At 44.4% G+C, this 25381-nt stretch overlaps 1 protein-coding gene across 2 annotated transcripts in view; it reads right to left on the reverse strand.

The window, feature by feature from the left end:
- Nucleotides 1-25381, reverse strand: part of LARS2 (leucyl-tRNA synthetase 2, mitochondrial) — a 153236-nt gene that overhangs the window by 120047 nt on the left and 7808 nt on the right. For both annotated transcript variants that reach the window (XM_080805188.1, XM_080805187.1), the window contains 3 exons: nucleotides 24141-24269; nucleotides 11418-11509; nucleotides 8707-8767 (listed from right to left, as the gene is read on the reverse strand). In XM_080805188.1, coding sequence (XP_080661314.1) covers nucleotides 8707-8767; nucleotides 11418-11509; nucleotides 24141-24269 — 282 coding nt within the window. The remainder of the gene's footprint in view (nucleotides 1-8706; nucleotides 8768-11417; nucleotides 11510-24140; nucleotides 24270-25381) is intronic.

The raw sequence follows: 25381 nt of genomic DNA on the forward strand, positions 1-25381 counted from the left end.
TCTATACCCCACCCGAGGCCCCAATGATGTATAAGACAGAGGCCTGACCAAACTGTGGAGAGAAGGGTTTTATACTCTTATTTTCTAAGACATTTAAAGAGTGAACTAAGAGTTATCTCTTCAATAACCATATGAAACATTCCCTCAGAGAAAAGCTGAGGCTCAGAGGGGCAACAGATGATGCCCACCCCGTGTGAATGGCAAGACCCATCACCAAAATCCAGGCCTCAGGGAGGAACGGGTAATTCCACTGCCATTAGCCAGAGTGGGCATCCTTGACAGGGCTGGCCAGACTGGGCTCATGACCACCGGTGGGGGAGGACTTTGGATAAAACTGACTACTTCCTTGAATAGCCAAATCCAGAGGGGCCCAGGAGACCTCCTTCTTCAGTTAGGGCTGAAGAATCCAAGAATGCTATCCTGGTTGAAGCCAAGAACTTGGACATGTAACTCTTGGACCGGCACAGCTCTGCACGAGGTCAGAGGCATGTGTGCTCTGCCTTCATGACGACACGTGGTTCCTAACCTCCAGACGACTAGAGTCCTGAGCACTAAGCCTAGTGCACTGCCACCAACTCCCTGTGAGCAGGAAAGCACCAAAGGATGGGCTGCCAATTCAATTCAGCTACAACAAACATATTCTCCCTTCCCTCCAGCCCAGAGGGAAACCTCTGGAAAAAGGTTAATTTTCTGCCTCTGCCAGACAAACTGCTTCACCTCTGTAAGGACTTGACAGAAGATTCGGAGAGTCACTTTGAGTGCCTGTTACACGTTGTCAAGGCAACCGCAGCTCCCAGCTCTCACCACGGGGAATCTTCCCAACCATGTGTTCAGGCCCTCGCTTGCCCCCAAGTCCTTTTGTTTTAAAATCTTCTTTGAATTCTTCTAAAATAAAAAACACTTAAAAATATATCTTTCTATGCTCTCTGAGCCCTCATTATTTCATGGAGTTTAATCGTTCCTATCAGATGTCCAGTTCTCTACGTAAACAAAATGCCAAGTTTAAGGGCCTTTAAAGCAAACATAATTTTCACTTTGTAAGCATAAAGATCATGCTGCAGGTACGGTCCAAAGAGCTTGTGTGTTTTGCACGAAAAGAGGGTGATAACAACCCAAGGTGGGAGGGAAGAAAGGGCCAAACTAAGGCCTGCAGGGGTGCAGGTGGATGAATGCTGGTGTCTGGGGAGAAAGAGATATTTACAAGACCATCAGCGCAATCTACAAGAAGACTGGTACTCCGTGATGTTAGGGGACTGCCCTTCCCTGCTTCAGCTGCGACAATGTGAAGGGGGAAAGGAGGGAAGGAAGAAGGAATGAGTGAGCCTTCGTCTTCCAGCAATCCATACTGAATTCTTCACAGATAAAGGTATCTGACCTTTAGCTCGCTGAAAACTGATTCAGAGTGGAAGGTGTGGATAAAGTCAGGCTGATCACAAAACAGCAACTGTGGAAGATGGGCGACAAGTGCTTGGAGGTCCTCTATACCAGTCTCATTTTTTGAGTGTAAACCGGAATTTTTCCATCATAAAAATGACCAAAAACACAGAAAGAAAGAGAGGGGAGAGAAAGAAAAGAAGGGGTTGCGCTGGAAAGGAAAGCGAGTGAAGGGGAGGGGTGAGAGCGAACAAGGGAACAGAAAGAGGATGCTGAAAGGGAAGAGAGAGGGAGAGATGTGGACATGTGGAGATGCCATGCATACCCCAGCAGCCCTCCAACTTCATGCAGGCTGGGCAGCACTGCCGGATAAAACCTGAAGAAGCTCAGAGGCAAGCCTATCCTGGTAAAAATTCTGATAGAGCGCAATTCGGATGTGCCTCCCATCCTGGCTCCCCGATAGCCTTTCTCAGCCCGCGCAGGCCGCCTTGGGGAAGCTGGGGAAGCACGTTGGCGTTTGCTTCAATGGGTGACTGTCCTGGGGGCAGTAATTCTGGAGTTTGCCTGGCCCCGCCGGGGCTGAAGGGCAAAGCTGTCAGTCCTTATCACTGGGCACCAACATGTACAGAAGCCAAGGAGAGGGGCTAAAAATCGAATAAAAAGGAGTGTAAATAAAAACTCCTAAGATCACCACGATCAAGAAACTCTGCAAGACTCAACTCGTGATTGCTCCAGTATGTGAGAGTAAGAAAAATTAATCCAGACACCATTTATGCCAAGTCCTGGAATATGTTTCCGTTTTGTCTTGTGTTGCTTTGATGGCACCTTGGAGTATGAGTGTCTTTGGGAATCGCTCAGTAAGAACCATAAACAAGTAACAAAGCCCTCCTTGGCTGATTCCGCCGCATTCCTTTGAATCCCCTCTGGTTTGAACTTTTTTTTTTTTCCTTCTTATACTTGTCTGAGTTTGAAGGCAACTCTGAGGGACTGTTCCCACAACAATCACCCAGATGATGCGTGATAAAAATCAGGCCCCAGAGCTGATTTCAACCAAGATGCACGGCCAAGACCTGCTCTAGAACCAGCTCAGAGCACTAGTGAGAAGACTGAGCGCGAAGTTGGAGACATGCCCGCCTCGACAGGCCACACGGAACAACTGAAGAGCTAACTCTGTCATTTGTTTTTTGGTCTTGTTTTTTAAAGATTTTATTTATTTGTCAGAGAGAAAGAGAGAGCACAAGCAAGGGGAGAGGCAGGGAGCCCGATGCGGGGCTCGATCCCGGGACCCTGGGATCATGACCTGAGCTGAAGGCAGATGCTTCACCGACTGAGCCACGCAGGCATCCCAAAAGCTAACTCTGTCATCTGTCACAAGGAACTCACAGAGCCGTCCCCTAGGACCAGCGGGTGACCTCTGAGGCCATCACTTGAGCCCATGAGAGAAGAACACAGCCCACACTGTCTCTGTAGGAAGGCTGCCAACTCTTCCAGGGAGTAAGTGCTCTACAAAGAAGTACGTCCCTGTCTCTCACTGCACAGTCTGGAATCTATTTCCTCTTTATTCTTCCCTTAGTAGATGTTCAGCCATTCAAATTCAGCTTTCGGCTTCTTGCTTTCCTTGTTCTCGAGATGACACCAGCTGTTTCAGAAATAACATCTGAAAAAGTGAAAGCCGGTGCAATGCTAACGGCAACGTTTGACTCTCGTCCTGGCTCACCAGACACGCCTGAACTCCAGAAATGTAGACATTTCTTTTTTTTTTTTTTTAATCCTGAGAATTAAGCCTCTTATGTAAGAATGATCAGAATGTAGCTGGAGAACTGGACCGTTCTACCGGGAGTCCCACCTGGGGAGAGGCGGGGAGAATGAGACCCGACCCGGGTTTTAAAGTGGGCTTTCTCCATCTGGGGGAGGAAGACAGCATTTCTGAGCTATCTTAACTTTAAAATATTCTGTTAATTATCAGTTCTTATGAGACTTTGGGAAAGTCACTTGCAAAGGGCACAGATTTGCCTCGTCAATTAAATAAACTATTTTTTAAAAAGATTTTATTTATTTATTTGACAGAGAGGGATCACAAGAGGGATCACAAGAGAGGCAGGCAGAGAAAGTGGGGGTGGGGAGCAGGCCCAATGCGGGGCTCGATCCCAGGACCCTGAGATCATGATCCAAGCCAAGCCAAAGACAGAAGATTTAACCTACTGAGCCACCCAGGCGCCCCCTACTGTTTTATTTCCTGACTTTGTGGGTCCAAATGACCAACAGAGTGTACATTTAATCAAAAAGCACTGGTGTGTGGGGCGCCTGGGTGGCTCAGTCAGTTAAGTGTCTTGCCTTCCTCTGGCTCTGGTCGTGATCTCAGGGTCCTGGGATTGAGTCCTGCGTTGGGCTCCCTCCTCAGTGGGAAGCTTGCTTCTCCCCCTGCTCCTTCTCTCTCTCACTTACTCTCTCTTTCAAATGAATAAAAAAGAAAAAAAAAAGACGAACAGAATATAAAGATGGGGGACATAGGGACTCCACCAGTACTGAAAACAATACACGGTGCCCCCGACGTGTCAACAATGCCAAAGAATTTTGGCAGATGGAACCAAATTGAAGAAAAATATCATAAGCCCAACCGCACCCCCTATGCTTAAGAACAGACTGGGTTCTTGTGAAGCAGGGCTCCGCTACCTCTTGAAATGGCAAAGTCGTGAGGGGACAGCGGGCCATGGGGCAAATAGAAAGCCCACAAAGACCCCTCTGGGTCTGTCAGGGACAGGGGTATCTGTGATGTCACACCTCATCCCTGGGTAAAGATCAGACCTCAGGGAAAGATGCACGAGGAGCAGTGGATTCCCAAACCCAGAAAGGAATCAGTGATGCAGAGACTACAAAGGAGCTTCCCTTCCCCTCCCCTCTCTCAGGCGGCTGGATCTCTAACTTGACATATTAGTCCACGTCACTGAGCAAACATGGGAGAAAATCCACATGGTGTCTATGAAGAGATTCTGAAACAAACAAGGACAACATGGCATTCTTACTTGTAGAAAAGACTCAGCATGGGAAGCAAACATAAGTTTTCAAGAGCATCTCCTTACAGCCTCAAAGTTTCTGAACATACACGGTCTGTGAAGATGTGAGATAAGATGGTGAAAGAAGAAGAAAATAAAGAAGAGGACTGACAAAGAAACTGGGAACTGAATGAGATAAGGAAAAAATATGACTAAATCTAAAAATACAATAGCAAAATGAGTATCTGCATTTGAAACCATATAAAGCAGCACCGATTCAATAGAAACCGGACCACTGATGTGGAAAGCAAACAGGAGAAGTTCTCCCAAAAGGCAGAGAAGAACAAAGGGACCAAGGTCATGAGGGAGACAGACAAACAAAGGAGGACGGTGAGCAGAGCACGCGTTCCAACAGTTGGGGTTCTTGGGAACCAGAGCCCATAAAACTGCCATGGGGAAGAACCCACAACTGCAGATCGAAATGGGTCACTCAGCACCCAAAACTCGGGTGGAAGGACTAAACTAGGACACACTCTGATGAAAACCTGAAACGGCAGGGGCAGAGACAGGAAGGAACCAACAAGCATTAAATGGGTGTAGAAAGATTACTGCACGTACGAATGGACCAAATGGACCAGAGTCTGGGCTGGTCTCAGGTTCCCCACCAAAGGCTGGTGGGTCAGAGGCTGTTACATAAATTCCACATGGGATTAAGCCACACAGAACGAAGATTACTGCACATAACCCAGTGACTGTGTGTAAAACTGGTGAAATCTGAATGAGGTTCCTACTTTGTTAATAGTTCCAAGCCAGTGTCTATTTCCTGGTTTTGTTATTATGTTATATTGTAATTCTATCCAATGCTCTCCTTGCGGGAAGCTGGATGAAGGGTACCTAGAATCTCTCTGTACTACCTGGCAATTTCTGGTTAAGTCTATAATTATTTTAAAAAAAAAAAAAAAGTAGGTTGAGCATCAAGGTCCACTACAGAAATCTGAAAGAAAAAAAGAATTCCATTCCCCAGTAAACTTCTGTTCACAGATGAAAGCAAAGGAGTATAGTCATTCTCTGTTATGAAGACATTGTATGATGCCAGAAAAACAAGAGTTGAAAAAAATTTTCACAAATCCAGATTTTTTAAACGGGTAGACTACTGATGAACACTAAAACCAGCAAAGGAACCTTCGATTTGAATAACTGTTTTGGACGTGATTTTAAAACTAGCAGCAGATACCAAACATAATGTTTAGGAAATAACATACAATCAGAAAATGTATAATATAAAGAATAAATAGGGCCTAAAAACTCCTATCTGGGACACCTGCGTGGCTCAGTTGGTTAAGCATCTGACTCTTGGTTTCAGCTTAGGTCATGATCTCAGGGTGATGAGATCAAGTCCCAAGCCAAGCTCTGGGCTCAACACAGTTGGCTTGAGATTCTCTTTCCCTCTCCCTCTGCCCCTCCTCTCCAGCTCTTGCTTGCTGGCTCTTTCTATCACTCAAATAAATAAAATCTAAAAATAAAAAAAAAAGAAAAAAGAAAGAAAGAAAGAAAGAAAAAAAGAAAAGAACAAACACTCCTTACCTGTGTGGGCAAAAGACATGATTAGATCATCCGTACACACACACCCCAAATTCAAATATTCACGAAACATGGGGGGGGGGACCTCCCTATCATGGACAGTGAAAGAAATACAGACGAAAACATCTCTGTAATAACTGAAGAATATAAATTTGTATGATCTTCAAACCTTCAAATACCACCAGCCAAATGATACCTTTAAGTTTCTTTTAAGTACTTATATAAGCCTTAAACCTGTTCATGGCTTTTCTGAGAGCACACATTAAAGAAATAATAAAAAATGGTTGTATCAAGGGGCACCTGGGTGGCTCAGTGGGTTAAGCCTCTGCCTTCGGCCCAGGTCATAATCTCAGGGTCCTGGGATCGAGCCCCGCATCGGGCTCTCTGCTCAGCGGGGAGCCTGCTTCCCCCTCTCTCTCTGCCTGCTTCTCTGCCTACTTGTCATCTCTCTCTCTCGAATAAATAAATAAAATTAAAAAAAATGGTTGTATCAAGATTTCTGATCCAAGAGTGGGGGATGAACAGAGCAAATTGGTCAGTGAATTAGCCAAGCCCTGCTTGCTTGAGTGACCAGCAATAAAATGATGTCAATAAAAGTATCTTCATTTTAGAATCTACTAGAGACCCAAAGAGATAATTATGGGTGTCTGGCCCACAGTAAGTGCTCAGCAACCATTAGACAGTGGTAGCAGTGAAGACATATTTATCTACAAGACTGCATGACAGGTTCAAAACCCCTTATCTGCGATGCAGTCAATTGTGCCTCAGAATGAAGACCTTCTTCGATATCAAAAAATGATACCCAACAAGGTCTGGTAATCAGTTATATTACTATTCCTACAGGAAAATATACAGATATTCATTCTAAGTGAGATAAATACCAGTTCAGGTCAGATTTTGCAGTCGAATGAGTTAAAATAAATTTTTCAGTTTTTAGAGCTTTCTGGACTTCAGATTTGCACAGAAGGGACTAAGAACCCATATTTATAATAGAGAAACATTAAAATCTATCTAAACGTACGATAATAAGGGATAAACTTACAAGTTATAATACAGTCATAAGACAGAAACTATACCGCTCTGAAAAGTCATTTTTTCAAAGAATATTTAATAAAATGGGAAAATGTTCATGAGTAGTGGGTAAAAACAAAGGCAAAATAAAAACACGCATTATGAATTCAACTTTGTAAAAGTAAATTACATAGATGTTTATAATTCCAGAATAAAAGACCCAAGGAACCATACCAGGATGTTAAACTGGCCTCACCGACCCATGTTTTTCTTTAGACTTTTCTGTATTTTCTGATCTTCTAGGATAATCAGGAAAAGAATCCACTAATATTGGGAACCACTTCATGGCTGATGTTCTTGTGCCGGACTAGAGGGTTAACGAGTCCATCTCTGCCCTCAAAGAATCTAGACTCTCCTCTCTGGAGAGCTCTGGGCAGCACTCGGTTGTCTCTGCATCAGACTGCATTTCATTAGCGATTTCTGACACCTCAGGACAATGGGACTGGGCCTCCAGGACTTTTTGCCACCTCCACCAAATGAAACACCGATAACCTTGCAAGTCAGGTCAGTGGTAAAAATGTCATTGGTGGTGTAACAAGAACTTGATTCAGTTCATGACCTTACCTAAAGAAGCTACCAAAAAAAAAAAGAAAAAGGACTGTTCAAATGTGTTTGCTTTCTTTCGCTGTACTCATTAAATCTCAATTACTTAAGAAATTGCTGGAGGAGGAGAAAAGATTGTATTTGGGTTTGTTCCAGGTGCTTCTCCTGAGGAAGAGGATGTGAACTTGACCTTGACAGGTTCAGCAATGAAATCTTTAATCATTTTGTGGAGCATATGGATGCTAAGAAGGATCGTGACGCTGGAGGGTCCAGTGAAGGGACAGGCAGGAATCCCTTCTACCCAACAGGCCATCAGTGTCTAAGGGGTTGGGACTTTCGCCAGAGCGTTGAAGGGCTTAGTTCCCACTTTCTTGAATGTTCCTAACACCCAGGTGGTCTTCATGAAGTCCTCCTATACCTGGAATTCTCCACTCACTTAATACAAAATTCAAAAGCATTTTACACCAAAATGCTATTTGTGACACAAGCATTATGGGCTGTTACGAGACTCAATTTTGAACTTGGAACAAAGGTAAATAAATGGGTCAGTCAATATTAACACCTAGCCACCCAAAAAACAGAGATGGGCTGAGAGTTAATCAAGTTTACAGAGATTCCAATAGTCTTTTTAAAATATTGCAGAGAAGGGGCACAGTCGTTAAGTGTCTGCCTTCGGCTCAGGTCATGATCCCAGCGTCCTGGGTATCAAGCCCCACATTGAGCTCCCTGCTCAGTGGGAAGCCTGCTTCTGCCTCTCCCACTCCCCGTGCTTGTATTTCCTCTCTCGCCGTCTGTCTCACTCTGTCTAATAAATAAATAAAATCTTAAAAATAAACAAATAAATCAAATAAAATATTGCAGAGGAGAGGAGAAATCATGTGTAAAGATTCTGACACAATAAATTCTAGTCATCTGTAGAGTTAAATAAGAAGTTAACTCTCTTAGCTTAATCCCACAGAAAATTACTTGTCTGCAGGCAGACTGTCCTCTGGGAATACTTTTCCATTTGTGGAGCGCTAATCCTTCCCTCCCTCCCGTCCCTTCTCCCAACCCAAAGAGAAGAAACATGGAAGTGTGCATAGTCTTCTGTGCACGTGGGACCTTCGTAAAAATGAAACCCTTCCAGGAGAAAGGGCTGACTTACCCTATCCCAGCTGAAACACAGGCCCAGTCGATCAAGCTGCTTCCTCATGTGTTCAATATTACTGTGAAACAGAGGGAAGACAGTTTAGTTTTCAGAAGGGGAGAAAGCCACAGACGAACCACACTTGAGAATGTGAAGGGAAACTACGAAAGTCTAGATTATTCAAGAGGGCTGCCCATGTTACCTTGCCCGGGCCAAAAAGGAAATAAATAAATAAATAAATAAAAATAAATCACTAAGAATCGACGAAAATTTTAGAATTAGAGGACACCTATTCTTCAGATTCATATAGAATCTACTAGAAACCACAATGGTCTTTGGCCCTGGGGACTGGCCCTTCCTCTGTCCACGATGGGAAACCCCTTTGGTATGGGCACCCCCAGCCCATGCGTATGTCTGTATTCCGCACAAATTTAAGCCAAGCATTTATTTTTTTAAAAAAATATTTTATTTATTTATTTGACAGACAGAGATCACAAGTAGGCAGAGAGGCAGGCAGAGAGAGAGAGGGAAGCAGGCTCCCTGCTTAGCAGAGAGCCTGATGCAGGGCTCGATCCCAGGACCCTGGGATCATGACCAGAGCCAAAGGCAGAGGCTTTAACCCACTGAGCCGCCCAGGCTCCCCTTAAGCCAAGCATTTATAGATTTAAAATCGACTGAAGAGAAAAACCCTAATCTGCAAGTTGTGGGAATCCAAAAGAAACCTGCTCTCGTGCTTATCAATCAAAAACTAAAATCTAAAACTGTCCAATAATTGGGATAGGGGGAGAAAAGTGAATGAATTAACTTTAACATAATATGAAATAAGGTAACACATCATTTTCTTTTCTTTCCCCTGGATGATCTCCACTTAGCCGAAACAGCTTATTTTACGCCAGGCTTTGTGCTAGACATTTTGCAGAAGAGCACTTGCTATGGACAATGTTTGTGTCCCCGCAGAGTCTGTATGTTGAAACCTAACCTCCAAGGTGATGGTATTTAGAGGTGAGGACTTTGGAAGGTGATGATGTCAGGCGGGGGAAGCCCTCTTGAATGGGAGCATTGCCTTTATGAAAGAGACCCCACAGAGTTTCCTTGCCCCTTTTGCCATGTCGGGGACACAGAGAGAAGATGGCCATCTGTGAACCAGGAAGCAGGGCAGGGGGTCCTCTCCAGACATCAGATCTGCAAGTGCCCTGGTCTTGGACTTCCCAGCTTCTAGAACTGTGAGAAAGGAGTATCTATGGTTTATAAGCCAACCCAAACTATGGAATTTTTGTTTACAGCAGCCAATGAAGATGGTGCTTAATCTTTACCCATTCCGATGAGGTAGGACTATCCCTCTTGTACAAAGAAATAAACTGAGGTACAGAGACATTAAGTAATTTTCTAAAGGTGATTAGGAAGCAAGAAGGAAAGGCAGGATTCACACTGAGGTGGCCTGATTCAGGGGCCATCTTCTTAACTGCTCTTTTCTCTGTTGAGGGGCTGGCAAACTTCTTCTGTAAAGGGCCAGATGGTGAATGTTTCCAGCATTGTGGGCCATATGTCCATCACAACAACCTGATTCTGCCCCCTGTATCATGAAAGCAGCCATGGGCACTATGTAAACAAATGGTTATGGCTGTGTTCCAATAAAACTTCATTTACAAAATCAGGGAGGGCCACATCTGGCCCACGGGCCGTAATTTGCCAATCCTCAGTATAGTTTACATCAATTTTGTGCCATATTTGATCCACCTTATTTGATTATCTTTTCTTCCTTTTTTCATTACTTCCATTTAATCCAGAATTAACCATAACTGGAAAAGTGGGAACTTTCCTTAGGAGGAAAAAGAGAAGTGGGTGGTACAGTGGATGTTTTTACAAAATAGTCTCAAGCAAAATAAAGCAAAGGGAGGTCAAAGACAATGGGGACAGGACCTGGAAATGCCCTTCTAGATCTCTTGAAGCATGGAGTGGGGGAAAGACTCCAGATCTTTGTGAAAAAGGCTGATGCAGCGAGCCCAGAACATTCCGCTAGGTTCTGGGATGAGGGATGGGCACTGCTGGCCCACAGGTACATGGAACCCTGAGGCACAGGTGGAACTGAGTATGTGTCCCCCTTGGAGAAAGACGGCCCCCAAATACACATAGTTCTACATGGAAAGTTTAAGTCCCCCACCCCTTGCTCCAGAATGGTGAAGGCAAAAATTAACAGAATTTTCAGAGAAAATGACAATGTAGAATTTGGATGTAGCTCACACCGTGGTCAAGATGAGAAGCATCATAGAAATCAAACAAATGTGGGGAAATGGACACTGGGGAGGGTATGTGCTATGATGAGTGCTGTGAAATGTGTAAACCTGGCGATTCACAGACCTGTACCCCTGGGGATAAAAATACATTATATGTTTATTAAAATAAAAAAATTTAAATTAAAAAAAAAAAAGAAATTTAACAAATGCAACCCTCTCCTTCTTTTTCCTTCCAAATGCAAAGACTCAACGGAAGAATAATGTTGTAACAACAAAGCATCAAAATGAACAGATGAACAAATACCCAGAACCTTCTTTGGGGCTTCTCAGGTAAGACTACAGCATGCTAGAAGACAAGTGCCAATATATACAATCCTGATCATGGCTTGGCAGACTGCAATGTTTTGTCTGCTTTGCTGTTTCTCATGCACAGATTGAAACATTTTTTTTTAAGTTTCTGTATGGAAGTATTTGAAGACACCTGTGAATACATACCTTTGCGTCCAACTTTCTGGATGTAGATTCCTCTCAATGGCTGCATTTTCAGCAGGCAGTCCAAAGGCATCCCATCCCATGGGGTTGATCACCTAGCGCCCAGAAGAGAAACATGAGCCATGGCGGGTTGCTAACAGCTCTGTCCATATTGTCTTCTGGGCCATAAACAGGCATTCTTTCCTACTAACATGTTGTATCCCCTTCTGGATGATTCCAGACTATGCTTCTGAAAGCCAGCTGGTTACTAGGACATATGCAGAGGACACAGCATTTAGAAGCTGAGACACCACGGTGCCCACAGCCATTATCTGAGTAGACTCTCCTTTATGATTACTCTTTACTTTGTTCTTCTTATCTGTATTTTCTACAATAAAATGTTTTTCTAAAATTATATATAGTGTTTTTTATTTCTAAAATATGTACATGTAAAAGTGTATAGGCATTTAAAATGCTCACCTCCTACTACTATCTTCCAATGGAGGAGCTGTGCCGTCTAATAGGGTAGCCACAGGCCCCATGTGCTTATATAAATTTAAACTTGAATTAATTAAAATTAAAAATCCATAGTCCCTCAGTTGCACTAGCCCCCTTTCTAGAGCGCAACAGTCACTTTGAATCATTCCCTGTAAGGTATTCCCATTTTCTGAAGGATAGGGAAGCCTAAAATCTTAAGAGCTCAATAAGGCTTTAGAGGCTGTCCTCCAGCCCTAACCCCCTTCAATTTCACAGGTTAAGCAACGGCAGCCCAGCAAGAGTCTGCAGCCTGGCTGCAGGACCCCAGAAGCAATCACCTGCAGCCAGGGTGGGCCAGGGAGGCGTTCATTTCTGCAAATGGGCAACAGTTACAGCTCAGCAGGCAGCTTCTGTCCACCTACCGTATATGCTACGAATGGGAACAATGGGCTTGAAACACGCACGGTGGCACCAAGGGACAGCCTTGCTCGTAATCATATAGACCACCTGAGCTTGGGTTCATACACTTTGCCTTGGAACAATGACGAATACTCGGAGCTATTTACCCGCATCACCTCATCGCCTGTGCGTATCAAAACAGGCCATTTTCCACTAAAGAAAGAGGTCTTGTTTTCTTTTATAAAAATACTTTTCCCTCTGATATGTGAAGTAACACATATTCACTATAAATAATTGGGTACACAGGGAAAAATATTCAGAAGAAAACAAAACTCCCTTGTAATTCTACCAGACATATATAACCAGTTAAATTTGGTAAATTTAAATTTTTAGAGATAGGGACACTCTCTCTCTCTCTCTCTATATATATATATATATATATATATATTTATATTTATATTTATATCTATATTTATATTTATCTCTTACTTCTTTCCCACTGCACACCTGGGGTTTTCTTCCATCTTTCCATCTTTGCCCAAGGACCCTCCGAGGTGCACAGAAGCATTGGCCATGGCCATCCCGCCTGAGGTCCAAGGCACCCATGATTCAAAGTGTCCCGGACTGGACTTGTCACCCCATCCCAGTCTCCAGATGTGTTCTCCCCCTAGTCCCACTTAATAGGTGGCAAGAAGAGAACAGGCCTGCCTCCCCCAGTGTTTGGAGCCACTTGCCTTAAAGTCGCCCTTCTGTTAGGCATGTATTTTTTTTTTTTGAAGATTTTATTTATTGATTTGACAGACAGAGATCACAAGTAGGCAGAGAGGCAGGCAGAGAGAGAGAGAGGAAGAGAAGCAGGCTCCCCGCTGAGCAGAGAGCCCGATGCGGGGCTCGATCCCAGGACCCTGGGATCACGACCTGAGCTGAAGGCAGAGGCTTAACCCACTGAGGCACCCAGGCGCCCCAGGCACGTATTTTTTTTAAATGGGTTTGAGCAGTCTGATGGAATCATTCCACCTAAAGCCGAAGACCAGGCACCCGCAATCAGAGCCACTCAGACCCACTTTGGTGGATGAATGGGAAATGCCAAAAAAGGCTCGCTCTTCGGGAGGCTGTGCGATCTGAGGGGAGGAGTACCAAACCCAAGCCTGCCATTTACTGCCAGTGGGACCCAAGGCACTTGGGTCTCAACTCTCGCTTGTGACTGAAAATAGCCACCTTGCCTTGCTGGGGATCATATCGCCATGTCAGTGGTGTGCTCAGCATGGCATCCGGGGCCCCGATTGGAGAGGCGGCGGGGGAGTGGGTGCTGACCACTGTGGCAGCTGCTGTCATCTGCTACCCCTGGTCCACAGCACCCCCAACATGGAACATCACTGGCTCCTCTGGCAACATTTAGGCCGTGTCCCTGGCCAGAGGTATCGCGGTGGCCCTCTGACAGCAGGTAGGGAGAAGCCTTGACCTCAGACACGTCCCGAACATGGGTTACTCACAACTGTCCGCAGCCCGTTGGTACCAGGCATTGGAAGTTCTTAACCAAACTGGACGGACCATGAGGTTCAAACGACTGGTCATCTACTTGGCCTTCTCTTCCATAAAGGGGGCCCAGCAGGTTTTATTCCCGCGTCATTAATGACTCACATCAGGTGCTCTGCCTGAAAGTGGCCCAGCTGTTCCTATCTCAGGGGGCCGAAGCAGGGGTGGTCCGTGAGCGGGCAGCCACTGCCCTACCTCTGAGTGCCCTGGACGAGGACACACCGCCTAGTAGATTTGGCCACATTTGGGGTGATGCCGAGTCTGACCCACTCAGCTCTGCTGTCTAAAAGGGATACAGGGCTGGTGAGCAAACAGCACTGCGGGGTGCTCCGGCCTGCTACCACTCCGGGGGGAGGCAGGTTTGCCGTGTCCTACTGGGAGGCCCTGGGTCTCCAGGCCAAGATGACATGACTTCCAAGCTGTCCCACGTTCTGCCCCACATCCACACCCCTCCTGAGTCTGGACTGAATAGAGTCCCTTCATTCTCCTTTATTGGATGCTTCTCAGAGCAAAAACACAAGACAAGCTTATTTTTAACAAATGAAACAATATTTGTGATACATAAAAGCATAAAGCTGACCCTCTCCCCCTTCTCTTGTCCCCCATTCTCAGCACTTTGACTTAGCTGGTAACACTGTCCTCTGCAGCCCTCCATGTCTTGCTTCTCACAAGCGCACATGTACCAATACACGTACACATGCTCCTCCAACTTGACACAGTCCTGCTGGGGGCCGCCCGTCACAAAACCCACCCCTCTGGTTACCTGGGCCTGAACACTGCTCTGGGCTTGTCTGTTGTCTGTAGGGGGCGGAGGTGGGATGCAACAAAGATCAGGAAGGCAACAGCACACTCTTTTCACTCCTTTCTCCTTGGCCCAGAGGAACAAGGAGATGAGACACGGGCTCCAGGTGACACCCCCTTCCACCGGGTGGAGGTGTCTGAGAAAACAGAGCCAACAGGGGGACCGAGCCTGGGGTACGGGCATGCTTCCGGGACCTGGTCCAGGTGCCCATGGGCTTGTTTCTGGCAGCACCGCCTTTCATTCTGTGAGCTATGCCAGGGTCTGTAAACACCAACTCCCCCCTTTTTGGCTTAAGCTGGTTTGGGCTGGCCTACAGGCCCCGGTCCCCTAGAATCCTGAATAAAACTAACACCTTTTAGGATACAGTTTTCTCTTCAGCATTGCTCAAGTCATAGGGGAAAAATATCCCCTTGTATTAAACTCTTAAGGTTCACAGGTTTTTTTTTCTTTTCCTTTAATTTTCAAAAGCTAAAAATAGATAGATAGATAGATAGATAGATAGATAGATAGATAGATAAAACTGCATGCCGGGGATTTGTGCTGGATTACTAGAAAGTTCTGCAGTACTTCCCTGGACTACACGGGAGTGTAACTTCCAGCTGTGCATGAATTCCCCTAGGGCTGCTTCACTGGCAGAAAAATGTAACTGTTGTGTAACTGCTCCAGGAGAAGGGGGAAAAAACTTAATTACCACTTGGTTTCTTTGTGGGAGCTGCCAAAATGGCACCGGTTCAATGCTCCTGCCTATTAACATTCTGTTAGATGCTATCCATATTTTTAAATAAAGTCAATACAGAGATGGTCACAAAAACCAGTCTGGATTTACGTAATATTTTTCTATTTTTGTTTTCAGATGAAATTCACATGGAAAGATATTCTTAGCCCGCATGTTACCCAAGCTGTCTATGAAAAATCAAGTTAGAAAATCTTCAAAGCTTCTTAATATGCCATTCTTACCAAAAATCGACCAAAAAGCAAATGCCTGCCCTAGAATACAGACTGCGGGAGGGCTTTTTTGCATCTTGAAGGCAGAACGGTTCTCTCCACCAGGGGCCAGATCACTGGAATGAACCGTGACCCAAGTTTCTACGGATCAAGAAAGGGGTCTTATTACTCCTAGACCCTGAATTTCCAGAGACCCAGGGACCAAGTGTAGGACTCACTCTCGGACTAGCAGAGAATTCACGACTGTCAGGGTGGAACCAAGTGAAGACCTGAAACACGATCATGAAATACCAAAGCCCGTCCCTTTTTCTCAGGCAGCAGGTTCTACTGCTGGTCAAACTGTTACAGCCCATTTACGTAAAAGATAACATGTCAGGTGCCTCCTTTGCCAGCCTCCTTCACTTCTTGGTCTCTTACACATCATCAACATTGAACACCTCCAATCTAAGTCCTGGATGCCCGCTTTCTTGCCTGTGATTCCTTGTGGCCAAGACTGTCCAAAACATTCACTGGAAGGAACTCCAAACTCTCCTTTTTTGGTTCTCAAATTCCTACACCTTTCTTTCTATCACTGTAACTTGGTTTAACCTTTAATGCTAGGGCCACCCGAGCCCTCTCAGTTCCCTAGGAGTAGCTCTCTTTGGACATGAGTGCTTTCTGCAGAAAAGGAACCCAGAAAAAGGCCTAACAGCTCTAACTTGGGAATCTATTTTTTTTTAAAGATTTTATTTATTTATTTGACAGACAGAGATCACAAGTAGGCAGAGAGGCAGGCAGAGAGGGAGGAGAAAGCAGGCTCCCTGCTGAGCAGAGAGCCCGATGCGGGGCTCGATCCCAGGACCCTGGGATCATGACCTGAGCTGAAGGCAGAGGCTTTAACCCACTGAGCCACCCAGGCGCCCCTAACTTGGGAATCTATAACATAAACTTCCAGTGTGTGAAAAACCATCATTTCCAGCTGTTCTTCTAACAAATACTCTAAGTATTTACAATTGAGTGAGAAGCCAAGGTAGACAGCAAAACAACCCCCAAATCTGGAAGAGTGGGACAGCGCCACCACCCCTGGACTGAAGGAATAAAGTGGGAGACAGAGGTAACAGAGCTCCAAGGCCAAGATCAAGTATAAAAACTGAAACACACGTGGGTCTGCCCAGATGGAACTGGATCCCTGAAGAAGACACTGACCAGGGCGGAGAGAGAGAAATTCTCTGGCTTCTCCTTTCCTCCTGCACTCAAGTCTTGCCAGAAATTCTTATTGTCCAAAACCAGCTGGAGGCCAGCTGCCACCAGGGCTTGGGAAACGTGGTCTCCGGTGGTCAGTCCTTCTGCTGTACAAGGCGAAGAAGTGGGTGGAGCTGAGAGCCAAATGGCTGTAGGCCAGCCTGGGAACACCAGCAAGACTGCAAACCTACCACAGTCTGGGATACCAAAGGGGGAGTCAGCATCAGCTACGGACGAGGGGCAAACACAGGGATCGGAGACCTGGCAAGTCAGACCAGAGCCGGGCAGAAGGCAAGGCCTGGGAGCTGGGGCGAAGCCAGCCTCTGGTGTGGGCAGAGTCACGTGCCCGTGGCTCACCCTGACAGGGCCTTCTGCTGCCCCCAGACCTGAGCCATGGGCGTCCCAGGTTTAGCAGGCAGGATAGATGGCAAGCAGATGAGAAGAAAGGGACACAAGAGAGAGCACGGTTACAAATGACAACGCGTAGACAAGGCTCTGAAGGGATATGCACCAATACATGCCAGGGATCACTGCCCAGAAGGGCCTGGTTAGAGGGGAGTGCAGCCTTATCTATGTTGTATTTCTTCTTTTTAAAGGGGGGAATATGGAACGTTATGTACAATTTAAAAATAACATTTTTTAAGAAGGAAAAAAAGAACAGGCAAAGATACAGTTCTTCCTCCAACACAGAAAATACGATCAAGTAGAGGTAAGAAAACTTTTCGAGTATAAGGGAAGAAAGTGGGGGCAGCTGGTCGTCCGCCTTCCTGATGGCAGGAGAAACAGCAGAATTACTGCTACAAAAGGGCCAACGTATTTCCTAGGAATGACCAGCTTTCTCTCTTTTTCATGATGAAACAAAAGTTTAGAGTTGAAACCAATACAGCTTGTAACCGAGAGCAACCATGGTTACTGCTTCTCAAAAAACTATTTTCAGAGAGCATCATGGTTTCTCTGGAGTAGATTCAATGCTTTATTTCCAAGAAATGAGAAATAAAACATTGAATTTTGTTTAGCAAGTGTAATAACCCGCCATTATTATAGACTGAGGATCCAAATCAAGCAACTATTTCAGACTAGAGAACCCAAATGACAGTATCGTGGCCCAAAACAGAAGATCTCCCCTGGGAAGGTGGAGAGAGATGATAAGCAGATAAATCAGCCAGTTTCTAATCAAGACATGGGACCAGCAATTCATTCTTCCCTTCCAACGATACAGGGGAGGATAAGCTGTGGAAATCCACTCTCTACTTCTAGAAGCTGCAGAGTCAAAAATTTGAAAACTAAATGCCACGCTATGCACCCTCTGGGCACATCATACACACTTGTTGACTGGCTGGCCGGCTAAAAAGTGATGAAACATGTATTCTCATCCACTTACTAAGAGCTCCCCTCGCTTCCTGATATTTAGGGGTAATCACGTTATGATCACACAGCAGCCACACACAGAGCCTCAATTTACTTCCTCCTCCGTAGCAAACAGCAAAAAGGCTGAAGCAGAAAACCCAACTGAGCAGTGCATTTGGTCTAAGACACATGAGTCCAAGCCCAACCCTATGAGGGGGACTGGCCACACTGATGCTGTCATCATCTTGTTTCTGGCCCAGAGGGTGCCAGGGAGACCAGCCAGGGTACAGAGTGGGTCATTTTATTTTCCAATTCCCTGTGCATGTAACATATGAAGACACAACAAAATCACCATATGTGCCAAGCTTTAAATATGTCATCAGATATTGTATGAGTTTCAGAAGAAGCCAATCAGCAGGGCAGCCTTTTCTGACTCTTGAAAAAGAATAACTGATCTCTGGCTTCAAGAGGCCCCTGCTTCAACATCCAAATATCAGGACTTCTCTATTATTGCTACCATTAATTGGGTTACACTGGGAAATTGTGTTACAGTTTTTCTCATTGATAACCTCACAGGAACCCTGCCACAAATCTGTGAGGTGGGTCAGGCAGGTATCACCACCGCCACTGACTAAAGCCCCTATTTCCTGATCAATTCATCACCCCAAACCACCTGCCACTTATAAAAACCACTTATAAAGGCCACATCTAAGCTGTGTGTGTGTCCATGGCCTGGTCAGCTCTTCATGACATTAGCTTTCCCCAAGAGAGCTGTGATGGTCATGACTTTCAGGACCATCTCCATGACTGAGTACGGGCGTGGAGGGCCACAATGATCCACCTGTACTCTTGTCTCATTTCTCTCCTTTGCACAACTTATTTGTCACTCTAAGAGGAAATCAAAGTAAAAGCAACCCTGAACTTTCCAAATCATCATTCTCATCCATTCTCAAACACAAATTACAATCTGTGGTCTGGCTGGGCTCACAGAATTCAAGGACAAACCACAGACTGGCAGAAGACATTTGCATTGCATTTAACCAACACAGAATCAGTAATCCAGACTGTATAAGGAATTCTACAGAGCAATATGAAAAAGACAAACAACCCAAGAGGAACTTGGCAAATAATGTGAACAAAGCAAACAGAGAAGAAGAAATTTAAATAGGCAATAAACATATGAAAATATCTCAGCTTCATGAGAATATTACTCAGGAAAATGTAAATTAAAAACACAACTGGATGCCATTTCCCATATGACAAATTAGCACAGACTAAAAAGACTAACCTTACTAAGTGCTGTCAAGGATGTAGAGCAGTTACAAATGTCATTCATTGCTGGAGGAAGTAATAATTGCCCTTGACAGTTTGAAAAGCAATTTAGAAAGATGTAGTAACACTGAGCTATGTATACTCTATGACCCAGCAATGTCACTTCTCCCACAGGCTAGCCAATCGGGTATAAGGACATGCATTGGAACAAAAATCTGAAACAACCTAAAACTATCCATGCAAAAATGGATAATTAACTATTGGCATAATTATAAAGTACTTATAACGGATGAAATAACTCTAGAGAGAGACATGGTCAGGATAACCCTTGATGGAAAATACTGAGTGAAAAAATATGCGGAATACCAAAATATCTTTTATATAAAATTAAAAACACAATACTACATATAAGCGTGTATGTATCCCTAAACAATAGAGTAAAAGCATGAAAACATGAAGGCAAAGGACATAGAGTAACTCCTGAATAATGGTTACTTTGACTTCAAGGATTGGAATTGAATTGTGGAAAGGAACAACTCTTCTCTGCAACATAAAAAAGGGAAAAAAAACAAAAGAGCTGAGACTAATAGGATTACATGGTGGTATCTTTTTTTTTTTTTTTTAAGATTTTATTTATTCTTTGGAGAGACAGACAGAGACAGAGAGAACAACAGGGTGCAGGGGAGTGGGAGAGGGAGAAGCAGGCACCCCACTGAGCAGGGAGCCCAATGTGGGGCTTGATCCCAGGACCCTGGAATCACGGAGTTGAAGGCAGATGCTTAACCATTTGAGCCACCCAGGCACCCCCCTGGCATCTTCTAACAGGATACAGATCTGGGTAGTTATAATAATGCTCTCTGGACTTCTCTGTTGGAAATGTTCCATAATTTTTTAAAGTATCGTGTTTAAACTAAAGGGGATAAATGAGAGTACCCAGGAAAAGTAGACACAGGAAAAAAAAAAGAATGCAGTCCAGAACAGAACTGGAGGTAAGGTAGAGAAATTCCTTGAAAAATACAACTTAAAACTGACACTGAAGAAAACAGAACATCTAAATAGCCCTATAGCATTAAAGAGATAGACTCTGTCCTTTTAAAACTTCCCACAAACAAAATGGCAGTCCCAGAATGGTGAATGGTATTAAACAATAAGGAAGAAATAATACCAGTAATACACAATGCTTTCAGAAAATAGGAAGGGAACACCTTCTAGTTCGTTTTATGAGGCCAGCATCATCCTGACTGCAAAACCAGACAAAGACGTTAAAGAAAAGAAAATTTCAGAGCAGTATCCCCCATGCATGTAGAGAGATTAAAAAATTATATACAGCAATTCATGCATTAAAAAAAAAAAGTACATCATGACCAAAAGAAATTTGTCTCAGGAACACGAGGTTGGTTTAAAATTTTTAAAAAATCCATTAACATATCACATCAACAGAATAAAAGAGAAAAACTTTATTCCATCTCAATAGATGCAGAAAAGGCATTTCACCAAAATCAACACCAATTCATGAGAAAAACTCTAAGCAAAGTAGGAATACAGGGCAACTTTCTCAATCTGATAAAAGAGTATGCAAAGATGGAGTGGGGCAGGGAAAGTTTGTGGAGTAAACTGGGAGGGAGAAGCCAAGATGCAGAAGTGCCTGGAGAGTGGGGTCTCACTAGAGCAGAGTGTTTTAAGGAGGAGGAACTGGTCTACCATATTTCATGTTGCTGAGGTTGAGAAAGATGAGGACAGAGGCACATCCACACCCAGGTCACTGATAGCCTTGAAGAGAGCAGAATTGCTCCAAGGCTCACTCTTTTACTTCCCATACTGTTCTTTGTGTAACTTAGAATTATTTCACGCATCTCCACTCAAGAACAAAGCAAACCAGTCAACAAATTAACAAATTCTAGAAAAATCCAAAGCTTGCTTAATTTTTCTTAGGCCTACTGACTGATTTTTGAACCTAAGACTCTAATATTTCCATTTAATACAATAGAAATCCCAGTGTTAGAATAAAGCTGATACCAATGACTAGATATTGAATGAATGAATGAATGAATGAATACACATGTCAGACCCCATTGTTACTCCAGATTAGATATTCCTTCCTTCTTAAGAGTGAGAACCATTGAACCTGACCTGAATCCAACCCCGCTCTATCTCTGGGACCAGTCCTGACATTGGGAATGGATTTGAAAACAACAGTAAGCTCAAAAGGCTTTGATGTTATTGACAATCACACTGAAATTTCTGTTTCTCTTTTGCCATATCATGGAGCTATACATGGGATGAACTGACTTAAATATGGCTTATGAAAATTAACAACAATTAATTTCAGCAGAACCTGGAGAATACCCCAAAAGACAACGAATCATCTTAAACAGAACAACTGAAACTTAGAAACAAAAGAGAACCCTAGGGGCCTGCTGACCACACGGACTCAGACACCATAAACCAGAAAACAGAGAGTGGTGGTTTCGGGCACCCATCAGGTCATAGGCTAGGTAATATAAATTACAGGCAATGTTTTACAGTTGAGCTGCTTCTGAGGAGGTAACTCCACACAGCGTGCTTCAGGCCAAAGAGAGTGGAATTCATTTATTAACTGACAGTGGCCGACCTCCCAGAGTAAACCAATTCAACGCAAATAAGAATTGCAGCTATCACTTATTAAGGGTTATTACCCCAGACACACATGTACTATCTCACTGAACCCACACAACAACCCCACGAGGCAAGAATTACTGTTATCTCTATTTTAAATATGAGGAAAGTGGTGATTCAGAGCCATGAAATGACTTGTGCGGGGTGTCCCTCAGCAAGAAGGTGGCAGAATGTGGTTCAAAACTAGGTCATGCAACTCCTGGATCCAGCCCGACCTTGGACTTCAGTTACTCTAGGAGTCTCCATTTCGTCTCTTTTATCTCTGAGTAGCTCTGGGCCTGAAGCTCTGCCTTGAGTTTCCTCTAGAACATTACATCCCATCCAAGGGAATCAGAATCCCACCCACACCCCCTCAACCACCTGCACCTTCTCATAAATGCACAATTTTGCTATAAAAGCTTAATCTTCATCAATTTGCCTGCACTCCCTAACTGTCCAAAATAAGTTGGCGTAAGTAAAAACCGGAAGATAAATCTAGTCGAAGAATCACAGTAAGACAAAGAATTATACTCTAGGCAAAGAGCCAATTCACTCCGCGCCATCTCTTTCTAATAAACATCGCAGCAATGACGGAAAGCAATGTCTGGGGAAAATAACATTCGACATAAACCAGGAAGACAAATACCTTTGACTATTAAAGTAGAACACAAATTTCTGCATTTGGTAGTATAAAGTTATTAACTCTTCTAGTGACACAGAGCCATTATAACTTGCCTTCCTTTTTAGGAATACTTCTTGCCAATGTCAGTTCAGCATAAATTTTCAAACCAATTGTGACAACAGATGCACTTGCGTCTCTAAAAGAAAATCTTTACAAAGAGTTAGGAGGTGGCAGATGTCATCTGTACGGGCCCCACCAGGTTAATAACAGCAACAGCCAGCAGGAGTACCAGCGAATGTTTTAACCATTGCCTCTCTGGGAGGAAAAGAGCCCAGAGTTGTAGCGTTTGCTGACGTCCATAGTGTAAATACTCCCACCACGGCTGGATTTCAAGCTCCTGGGGGGACCGATGAACTCAGAGTTGGACAGAGATGCGCACAGGGGGCTCTCGGGAGCGGCTGTGAATAGTATTTACTGGTTACATACTATGTGCCAGGTATGTGCCAAATGCTTCATCACCATCCTCTTTGATCCTTGTAGTAGGTCTCAATGGGCGGGTGCCGCTTTATACCCATTTTACAGATGAGGGAAAACTAGGTTTTGAGAGGTTAAGTAACTAGTCAAAGGTCACATAGCTAGTACATGTTAAGAGCGGGCATTCGAGTCCTGGACAATCGGGTTCAGTAGTCCATGTTCTCAACCCTTCTTCCATCCCACCACTCTGTAAGTGGTTAAAGAAGATGGTACCGTGATCATTCCCACCCCATTTTACACTGCTAAAGAGTAAAGGGTAAGCTTTGGGGTAACTGGCACTGGAGTGAAGGGCACTGGCCCACAATGGCCACGGAAGGGTCTTTCTCTTCCTGTTCCGGTAAATTTCACCTTGTCCTTCAAGACCCGTGTCAGATGCTCCTTTAGGAGAGCCTTTCCCAAATGCCTGAGTTGTTACTCCCCAGATTATTTTTTTTCCTCAAAAAATTTTTAATTTGTCCATTGCTCATTTAATGAGCAATTCGTGCTCATTAAAGAATACAGAAAATATCAAATAGAAAGAGAAAATTCTTGGGGCCCCACCTCCTTCTCAAAGCATTTGATGCACACCTGTACTGGAGGATTCATGCCCCGACACGATGACCATCGATTGTGTGTTTCACCCCCACCTGACTGTGAGCTCGTCCTGGGAAGATGGCCCATGTTACCAACATTGGTAGCTATATTTGGCCCCAACCCCACCCCACCTCCATCGCCAGCACAACACCAAACACACGGCGGTACCCCGCCCTCCTCCCTGCCATTAATCCAGATGCTTTATTAGCTCTTCCAGCTCATAAAAGGAAACACAGGGCTTTTCATGTTTATCGTCAAAACTGTCCTACTTTGAACCCAAATCGGTTCTTTTCATTTGTCTTGACCATGTTAACGACATTCTTGCATCCCTAGGTGGGGGCAGGTGGCAGGCAGGGGGGCTGTCCCAGCAGCCATCGTTCCTTACCTGCATCCCTCTCATCTTCTGGAACCGTGCGATGGTGTCGCTGATGGTATACACACGCACGTGGCCCATGTGCAACTTGCCAGAAGGATAAGGGAACATGGACAGTACGTAAAACTTGGGTTTTGATTTCTGGGAAAGAATTGACAAAGGATGACAATGAGCATTTCTTAAGCATTTACTGGGACCCTATATGCACATAAAACATTGGTGCTGTACTCAAGGTAATAGTTTAACATTTTTAGAAGCTTCCTTTAAAAAAAAAAAAAGGGCACCTGCATGGCTCAGTAGGTTAAGCAACTCAGGTCATGATCCCAGGGTCCTAGGATCGAGTCCCGCATCGGGCTCCCAGCTCAGCAAGGAGTCTGCTTCTCTCTCTGACCCTCCCCTGTCTCATGCTCTCTCTTACACTCACTCTCTCTCTCAAGTAAATAATAATAAAAAAAATCTTTAAAAAAAAAAAAAAGCTGCTCCTATAATGTGAACTGACAAAAGTGTCAAAAACCAAAATTCAAAGCCCTGCTTTAAGCCAAAGACTGTCCAAAAGAATGCCAAACAACCTCAGAGTGCTAATCACCCATATATATTTTTAAGGTGTTTTTTTCCCCCCTTTAAAAGCTTCTCTGTTAAGACAGTTTTCTATTTAGGTCTTAAAGAACTATGTTTTTCCAGATGAAGCTCTAACGCATAGATCCGTATAATTCAAGGACACGGCAGTTGAATCACACAGATGTGACATCTCTAAGTCCCCTGGAGCTGCATTCAGACTTGGACTTAGCAGAAAGAGCGGGATCCCCAGGCACCAGTCTGGGTGCCGGGTTTCTCTGCTGTACTGTTGATGGGGGAACAGAAGGCAACCAGAGGACACAGCAGAAGCTGACACTCCACAGCCCCTCCCCACCCATGGATAGATGTGACATTCCTCAGGCACTCCTGGCTGCCCTAAAGGAAAAACAAAGAGTTAACTTGTAAAGATCACAACCCTCCAAGACCTGAGTCTCCCTCCGTTGACAAGGAAGAAGCGTTCCTACCCACAGCTTAACTCCCAGAGACCATCACTCAGTTCCTAAAGCCCTAATACTGCCCTCCCTTCCGTAAAATTGAGGGAGCCTGAGGCAGGATGAAACGTAAATAAAGCTGAACTTCTTCTAAACCTAAAGCTCATCCACAAGGACAAGGACGTGTGATAGGAGGAATGTGACTTTCCACCAGGAAACTCCCAGCTGTCTTCATGTTGGTACCTC

Source organism: Martes martes (assembly GCF_963455335.1).
Source record: "Martes martes genome assembly, chromosome: 1".
NCBI lineage: Eukaryota > Metazoa > Chordata > Mammalia > Carnivora > Mustelidae > Martes > Martes martes.